The following is a 9,476-nucleotide window of genomic DNA, read 5'->3' as shown; positions in this document are numbered from 1 at the left end:
TGGGAATTTGGAAAAAAGACATCAAGATTGTATTTACTGTTCCTGTCGTGGTTTTTAAAATGCTGACACTTTATGCGCATCAATATAGGAGCAAGGCAGTCATTGAGAATTGATCATAAACTATAGTGACGTTCAGGATATATTGTTTGACAGGCCTATGGATCGGTTCGGGTGACGTAGCAGTAAAAGTGATTTCTGATTATGCAGGGTGGTTATTGCAACATTGACAAAGTCGATCTATTGGCTCCACAGTGGATTAAGATGATCGACCATGTGAGCGGGATTTAAACACCTTTCTATCCCTCACGTAATCCCGTTCTTGTCATATCCTAACAGCCTTAAGGAGTGATCGATCCGCTGCAACCTGTGCGCATAGCAGGCGATGAAGCGATATTCAGGCGAAGGCGGTGTTTTGGCTGTACGGTGACGTTTTAAGGCAGGTCCTGGTCAAACCTACCAATGATACAAGTCGCTCCTATTCTGCTGGGACTGATCGCAATGAACGGGTGTCGGAGCTCTGCACGGCAAAGGAGCAACCACAGCGAGACGCGGCGATCAAGGGGATGCGGCATCGGTACGCGGGAGCTGTCTATCAGCACCAAACTCCCGACCAAAAGCAAGCAAGCAGCGCGCAGAGCCGAGACCCAGCCGCTCCTGTTTTCAGCCTGCCGCCCCCGCCCTCTTCTCACCACCGAGACCGCGCTCCGACCACCACCGCTCAGCGCCAGAGCCTCCAGGAGCTCCCGTGTCTGAGCCAGCCCTCCCGGAGACCTGTTCGCAGCGGAGACCCTCTACCTCTGGCGAGCTACGACGCCGTCCAGCGACCTTCACACCGAGCCGGTGAACCCAGCACCAGGCAGCCGGAGCACCTGCAGCAGGATCCCTGGGCCCCGGTCGGCAGTCAGCAGCAACAGCCGCCGGCGTCGCTGACGGAGAAGCAGCCTGCTTTTCCGAGCTGCCACTGCAGTTTTTCCGAGCAGGAGGAGAGCGTTTCTAAAAAACAGCCCCATTCTATCGAACATCTCCCACCGCAGCCCTCCCCACCTTTTCCGCCTCCTATACCTCCGCCACCGTCGTCCTCCTCCTCTCTGCTGTTTTCCCGGGAATCTAAACGGGAGGATCGGCTGCGAAGGAGTGCCGATAATTACCAACAGGCGAGCATCGTGGAACGCTGCAGGGGAGGAGGAGGAGCAGGAGGGCACCAAGACCACAGGCAGTTGTTGCAGCAACAGCAGCAGCAACAGCAACAGCACAGTCATTTAAGACTCCAACAGAGGGACCCCTCCCCTAAAGGAATCCGTGCAAACTCGCAGAAAGGGCGCTCTTTGAATGTATGTGAGTCAACCGAGGCTAACAGCAGAGCATTTGAGTGTCAGACTCAGGACCTACAGCAGCAGAAGATCCCACAATTACGAGCGCAGCAACAGCTGCTTGTTGGGAGCAGCTTGCCGATCAACTACTGCGCCAGCGGCTCAGGAGAGCTATGTAGGACTCACCAGGCTCCTCTGCTGCAACAGCACGAGCAGCAGCACGGCGCACCGGGGCTCTGTCCCCAGCGTCCACAGCACTGTGAGCAGGACCGACAAAAGTCTGCGCGGATCTCCGGGCAACCAGGCGACAGCAACCGCGACACCCGCGTCTCCCCCCCGGTAACACAACAGGCGTACGCGGGGAACTCGTCAACGACTGTCAGCAACAGCAGCAAAGACAGCCCCAACTACGGCTCGAGCTATCACCTGTGGCCAGAGAGCCCGCATAAAGGAGAAGAGAGGATCCGCATCGACCCCCACAAGGTAGCTTTTTTTTTTACATTTTCTGCCACGATATCACATTAAGTAGCATCTTACTACAAAAATACAGTTTTCAATCAGTGACCACGCCTGTCATTTCATTTTTGATAAAGATAATTTGCTTTGTGTACGATGTGCACGCGCGTGGCATGTGTGTATGTCTTTTGAAGAGAAAAGGGGGGGGGGGGGGGGTATATGTTTTTGAATCGTCATTCATTTTTTTCCTAAAGCGTTAATGTCAGTACCGTACATGTAACCCGGCGCGTGCAGCGCGCACAAACAAACCGCGGATGAGAACCCTCACGCGCACACACACCTGTTCCATGTTGCAGTGTTGTTTTGGTGTTTTGGGTAGCTCACTGAAAATATTCAAACGGCGCTCCCCGGCAGCTGAATTAGGAACAAAGCGTTTGATGTTTCCACAGAGCAGAGGGGTCTCCGAGCGGGAGAATTGTAATAGTTTGGCTCTCACACACTGACACAGTGATTAGAACATTAGGCCTGCACCTGTCTGTCTAACGTACTTCACAAGTCACTTTATATGTGCCTCATGTTCTGCTTGGACAGTGGTCATGCACTAAATAGTCCACTACTATGTCATAGTACACAGTGTTTTATGTACATTTACATTATATTCTGCCTAAAGATGACAATGAAAACACCAACCTTGACAAACAAGAACATCTAGAGGACATGCACAGAGTTATAAAATGACAACATGGATGGAAATATGTTGAAGACTCAGAAGTTACACAAAATAAGTAAAAAAAAAAAATACAGAGATGTCAGAAGGAGGAATGAGCAAGAGAAAGTAAAAAAATGGAATGAAAAATTCTTTGATCTATTTCTATTTGATCTATTTTCATTGATCGTTCTATCGATTAATTCATTTAAAGAAGATAGGCTATGTTGAAACCCACCATTCTCCATATAACTCTCAAAAAGCAATATAAAAATGTGGATTTTAGATGCCTTGTATATTTTCCTAATTTTCTTTTGATTCATCAATAAGTTGATATTTTTCAGATCGTATGTGGTACAATATAAATCTAGTACAGAAAGGTAAAGCAGATACAGTGAACACTAACTGCAGTATTTTGAACTAAATGCTAACACTTCACTTTTTTAACACTACTCTTCTGAAGAGTAGATCGAAAGACAAAACAAACGTATTATTATTTGTGTCTTTTGACTGAATATTTGAACACAAGCTATTTAATTTTTAAATGAGTAAAAGTTAGATGGATTCCCCCCCCTCCAGCATTTACTTTATAGATGAGATTGATACTTTTAATTTCACAGAAAGAGGAAAGCAAAGGAGCCTCTGATGAAGCTGCAGTATCTAAGTAAGAGCACCAGACGCCTGTTTTAAATGCTGCAGATGTTTTCGGGGGCTGAGCTGGCGCCAGTCGCAAAAGGTGGAACACTGAACCACCTTGACATGACTGTTCTGAACTTTGCTCAATCTTGGAGCATCAGCAGAACTACAAAATACCAAACAACTAAAGGGAAAGTCAACTTATTTTTCTTCAACTTGTCATTTTCCTGCACCAAGTTAAAATCACTGACAGGGAAGCTAAACCCTGAGACTAAAGGTGTACGGATAGTAGAACTTTTTCTACTAATTAACTATAAACATACTCTGAGAATACCGGTCCAAAGTCAGGGACAGTTATAGCATCATCTGTTAAGTGTACTGCTCCAAGGGCTCCTTCCTCCTTCCTCCTAAACTGCTGATGCATTGCAGCGCTTGAGGAATTTAGTAAAGGTATTCAGACATTGTGCAAGTGCCATCATCTTTATTTTGTTTGGACCCTGATAAAAGTTACCAAAAGTAAAAAAACTTCAGGGTTTATGTCTTTTTTCCACTTTAAAACATATTTGTTATGAAGATTGTTGCAACACCATAAATAAAAAATTAAAGCAATATATGGTGTACAACATCACTAGAAAAGTCTTTGATCGGTCCAAGTTAATACTCATTACTGTTTGGAGTTATAGGACTTGTCTTTGAATCCTATCGATAATAGTATGCAAAGATGTTATTGGGCTTTTCTTAACTGTTGGTGTCCAATGGCAAAGACAAAAGAAAAGCTGACAAATAGTCTGTCAAAAGTCGTGTACCATTCATAATAACATCTTTAGACACTGTTGCAAGAATGCGAAAAAATCGACAAGCAAGAGTTCCAAGACATCTTTTGACCCTTTTTACACTCTTAAGAATAATTAAATGGAAAGCAATATCAACTGTAGGCCAAAAAATATAATTCTCACTCAAGTACTACGCAGAGTTGGAAATCTGAAAGGGAAAATAAATCTTCAAAGTTCTCCCCTGACACCCTCTTTCTAAGTATCAAACCTTTTCCACTCGCTCTGATCCGAGTATTTTGATCCGGCCAGACACATTTATCCATTCAGGGATATTTGTGGGATTGTGGTTACATGGTATTGAGTGGCCCTCAATGAGACAGCCTCCCCTTTTGAAATCCCTAAAACAAAACACTTGTGACAGAACAAGCCTGATAAAGTGTATACGATTACAGCACAACTTGAAACTTGATCGCCCACCCACTGAACTGATGGCAGCTCGTACAATATTGTGTCCTGCCTCAATAACATTGTGCTTTGAAAGGTGCCTTGCTGCTTCCATTGTGATCGGCTGTGTAAGTACTCTAATGCTGCCACTTACTGCTGCGCTGATATCTCCTGCAGTCACTCTGTTTTACATAAACACGGGGGGATTGGCTGTCGTTTTTTCAGAATACAAGGAAATTGGGATTAGGAAAAAGTTGTGATTAATCACACCAGAGTTAGTAATTAAGCTCTCCTTATTACATGTTGATTTTGTGTGTATATATATCCGAGGAGAGGTTTGTCAATCCTCTAAATATAATCCTGAATCTTTACTGTCCCAGCGCCGTACAGGGCTTATTCCAATGAAGACAAAAGAAGAATGTTAGATTACTTCAAAACCCCAAAGGACTCAATTTAAGTAACAAACGCTCATATCTGAGAGGTGTGAACCACCTTATGTTCTGCATTTTATTTGATATATAATTGAAATGATGAACTGATTCCCACAAAATGGTGAAAACACAATTTTACAATAGACTTAGATCCACTTCTCTAAATCTGATCAAAAAACTTAAAAGCAAACGTAAAAAGATAGAAAATCATCAGACTTGGGGCTGTAAGCGTTTCTGCTTGAATTTTTTTTTTTTCAAATTAACCATCTTTATACTGGTTTGATAAATGTTTAATTGTTTCAGCCCTTTTCAGCATACAAGATACTATATATAAAATATTACAATTTTTCAGACTTAAACTGATCTTTATGATGCCTGTTTCAGTGATTTGTTATAATCCATGCAAATGTATTGTTTCATAGTTTAATAAGATTGGGCCTGAAGAAGTAGTAATCAGACTGCGGGTTAAATGCCAGAATAAGAAATAAACATTTTCAAAAACAAAGTAAGGTGCCATCGCTCTCTTCTCCAGTCACATCGCCCATGTTTTTTTAGGTGCTTGAGTCCTGTAAGCTCCTTTGCTGTGTGTGTGTTTGAGTATGTATGTACGTTTTGTATGTATGTTTGCGTGTGTGTGTGTGTGTGTGTGTGTGTGTGTGTGTGTGTGTGTGTCAGACGAGTGCCAGCCCACCTTTCTGGAGAACATAAGGTTGCGTGTGTCATTGCAGAATGGATGGCTTGAAAGAGGAGGGAAGCCATTACATCGGAGCCTTTTGTGCAGATGCTGCCAAACTGCGGTCCAACACGTCTATAATCACCTATATGATCTGAGAAAGGTCAACACGGTGTTCATCAAAATGGCACCTGCAACCAACTTTAGTGTCCTGTATGCAGGATTTAGTGCAGGTTGTGTCTAACTCTTTCCTCTAGATAAAACTTCTCTGTAATGTTGAAATACAATTAAAGGTATATTTTCTTAATCTAGATTTGAATTTAAAGTAATGTTTAAACCTAACCTACAGTTTTTAATATTTTTATTTGACAATAGTTCTAATATGGTTGTTCATTTGGTCCTATTTACCTTTTTATAGACTTTTTTATGGAACTTTTTTTTCACAGTTCTAGCTTCTGGATTTTTGTCCTTTTAGTCAATTATGGTTCCTGTGTCTGTTAGGAACAATCTGTTTTGTCGGTATACAGTATGAAGTACTTTCAGCTGCATGTTTTTTAAAAAATGTTATAAAGATGACTTTGTGGGCTGTGTGTTTTGAGCTCTGAAATCTAGAAAAGACTGACTAAAACATGATCCGCAAGTGGAAAAGCTGCAGAGACGGACACACTTCTGTCTTTCAAACCTTTTGATATTTCCAGTTTTGCTGCTTTCAAAGTGTTGTATTTAGTCATTCCTTTTTCTTCTGTTGCCTCCACTTAGTGTTCAGTTTTCCCATAGCAAAATCATTTATTTAAAGGGCAGTTCTTGTGTTTTTTATAAAGGTTGTCTGGAGACTAAATTAAGAAAAATGTTGATGCAATTTGGCAGCCAGGTCTCCTTAAGAAACGACTTCATCTTATCAGTTGTTTGTGTTGGCTCTTTAATAACGCTTAGTAATGTGGAATACTGGAGCTTTGGAACAATTGATGTCGACAGATGTGCTTACAATATTATGATTAAGTATACGCACTCATGCCAAAAGAAACATTATGTTGATTTAAACTTTTGATATCGGTCATCTCTGCTGCTGTTTCTGGGCCCTGTACTTGTTTTCCTCTCATTTGGGCGTCTGTGTTTCCACTGCCCTCCTCTCCGTGTGTGCTTGTGTGTGTGAGGGCAGCCAACACCTTGAAAGTAAACACACCGCGCTTAAAAAAATGAAATGTCAGACAAGGGGCAGATCCTTTAGTTTACATCCTCTGTGTGAGATGAAGGAGTGGCACTGTAGATGTGTGATAAGGCAAAACAATCGCACACAAAGAGGTAGGTGGGAGCTGCCGGAGACGCTCAGTTTGGGCTGCAGCTGGCGACACACAGGCTGTAAGTATGAACATGAAGCTCTATTAATAATTGATTGCTGTTTTCCCTATTTTTTTTTTTTTTAGTCGGCTGTGTTTAAGTGCTACGCTGCACTCACTACTCTGAAATAGATTTGTGTTACCATGTGTGTTGCTATGGAGAGATCAGCCTGGTATTGTGCAGCTGTCTCTCTCTCTCTCTCTCTCTCTCTCTCTCTCTCTCTCTCGCGGGGTGTTGAGTTTGGTCAAGGAAACATGTGCAGAACAAGACTATCTTTTGGATTAAGAGTCATAGTAACACAAACACACACATTACAGGCACATGCAACCTTACACACACACACACACACACACACACACACACACACACACACACACACACACACACACACACACACACACACACACACACACACACACACACACACTGAAGGGTAACAAACACACACACTGGTGTTACTGTAAGTGGTTCAAACAGTGCTCCACTTGATGTAGTTCATTCCCTTTGCGTTTCATTTGAGTGAGCCTGCACAAGGAGAAGTGTATTGAATTACTTGCAGTCCAGTTGAACACAAAGAGTGGAAAAAAAGCGTGTTGGGGGTTTCCTCACCGCTTACTTACTTACTTATTCGACGGGTGGAGGCACAGCATGGCAGATGTTTTCGCTCTGCCAGCAGTCAATGCAATTTGTAACCTGACTGCTCGACCTCTCATGATGTTTCCTTTCTTAATGCGTGTTGTAACTTACATTTTTCCCCATCCACGCCGTGCTAGCATGCCAAGTCCCTGCCGCGGCTCTTAGCTTAATAAATGGCCGCAGTTCATTTATATGGTAATTCCTGTGAGATGTTAGCCAAGGGATGCCAGGCATATAATGTATCACCACAATGCATATGCTTTATGGCTAATTAGGTTATTGATCTGAGGCTGTTTCCACGTTAGGGCGTGATCACAACACAAAAGAGTATGAGAGTATGAGTAATGCAGCTGTAAGCAAATATTTGTCGTTCATTACAACACAGGGGCGATTCAGACATGCAATGATGGCTTCATAAACTTGTGAAGGGGGCAGGTGTATGTGCATGTGGGCGTTTATTCTCATATCTAGTGTAATTGTCCATGCTTGCAGCTCATCATTTCAATATTGCCTGCTGGCTGTTTTTGGATGTTTGTTAAGCACAGTGTTTAGAGTGCAGAAACAAGATGTAAGGGATGTGTGATTTCATCACTCTGCGTGCACACAGTCCGCTAACGAATTCGCTTGCAGTCCGCGCATGAAAGATGTAAGTTTGGAAATCTCCTCCTGCTGCTGTGAAACTCCATGCAGAGAGTGTGCATACACATGTGTGTGTTTCTCCGCTCTTCCTGCATGTGCACTCTATTTTTCTTCCTTCTCATCATGTCTTTGTGCCCCCAGGTCAGAGTTTGACTGCTGATCCCCTGAGCTGCCGTGCTACTTAATTTACAACACATGATACACAACTTTTCTGCTGTAAAACTCAATCACAGCCTCCTCCGGCCACTGATAAATATTCAGTGAGGAACAAAAAGCCTGAGCTGAACCGTATCTTGTCTGATCTGCTGTGCCTTCAGCTGTTTATAGAAAATGTGAGTACCATTTGTTACCTTTAGACAAACAAAGATGCTTCTCTGGGAATTAGAATTTAGCCCAGCCTTTAATCTGGAGGCCTCTTTATGTGTCTGTGTGTGTGTGTGTGTGTGTGTGTGTGTGTGTGTGTGTGTGTTTGTGTGTGTGTGTGTGTGTGTGTGTGTGTGTGTGTGTGTGTGTGTGTGTGTGCGTGTGTGTGTCTGTGTGCTAATATCTACAAATTACAAAATGCATATGTGTGTGTGTGTGTGTGTGTGTGTGTGTGTGTGTGTGTGTGTGCTACGCTGTCTCCAGCCTTAGTGGCTCTTCTCCAACACACAGGCTTTACAAATTGAAACAGAAGATGAGTTGAATGAAGCTGTTTTTCCTTCAGTTTGGCGCCCTCCCCTCCCCACCCTTTCGTTACCTCAAATCACCTTGCTGGAGATTAAAACGCAGCTTTCCTGTATGTACAGCAGCAACAGGGTCCGCTGAGGTTGACCACAGGCGATTTACACGGCAGGAAAACATCATCTGTTCCATCAGGCATTATTCTGGTATGTGTGTATGTTCTGCTGCCCTCGTTTTTGTTCATGTATGCAAGTTAATTTGTATGTGTGTTTATGTAAATCACAAGGAGAGAGTGAATGAGTGGGAGGATAGCGTTAGTATATCATTTGAATGTGAATGCCAAAGGGTGTTCTTTACATGGTAAAGGTCGCACTTATTATATGGCCGCTTGTAGACATGAAGAAGACCCTCCGCTTCACAAATCCTGCACTGTATCGCTTCACTGTAGTCTCCACAAATGCTTAATTATGCATCCGCAGGCCTGTTTACAAAGAAAAAGCATATGTGAGAACGGGTGTGAACAATATGCATGTGTTTTCGGAGGTGTCAATGAAATAAGCATCGATTTTATTACAAAATGTGAAAGATATTTCAATTGTATTTATTCAGTGTTTGCACAATGTTGACTTGAGACAGTGTAGCGCATCGTTTCCTCTCTCTGTTTTCTCGGCTTTATGTCAGCGTTTGGTGTGTGGCTCTCTATACAGCTGCTCCAGCCTCCATTATCGGCTTCCCTCCAACTGTTAACCCCTTCACGGAGCACTATCACGG

At 43.1% G+C, this 9,476-nt stretch overlaps 1 protein-coding gene across 2 annotated transcripts in view; it reads left to right on the top strand.

Annotated features, from left to right (window-relative positions):
* Positions 1-235: 235 nt before the first annotated feature.
* Positions 236-9,476, top strand: part of kcnn1a (potassium intermediate/small conductance calcium-activated channel, subfamily N, member 1a) — a 52,870-nt gene continuing 43,629 nt past the window's right edge. The window contains exon 1 of one of the 2 annotated variants that reach the window (XM_065953898.1): positions 236-1,793. In XM_065953898.1, coding sequence (XP_065809970.1) covers positions 564-1,793 — 1,230 coding nt within the window. In that variant the 5' untranslated portion in view covers positions 236-563. The remainder of the gene's footprint in view (positions 1,794-9,476) is intronic. The other variant, XM_065953897.1, reaches the window with a different exon arrangement.

The sequence above is a fragment of the Labrus bergylta genome, chromosome 4 (genome assembly GCF_963930695.1).
Source record: "Labrus bergylta chromosome 4, fLabBer1.1, whole genome shotgun sequence".
NCBI classification, from domain to species: Eukaryota; Metazoa; Chordata; class Actinopteri; order Labriformes; family Labridae; genus Labrus; species Labrus bergylta.
The sequence above is the reverse complement of the archived record's forward strand: the minus strand, read 5'-3'. Positions and strand labels throughout refer to the sequence as shown.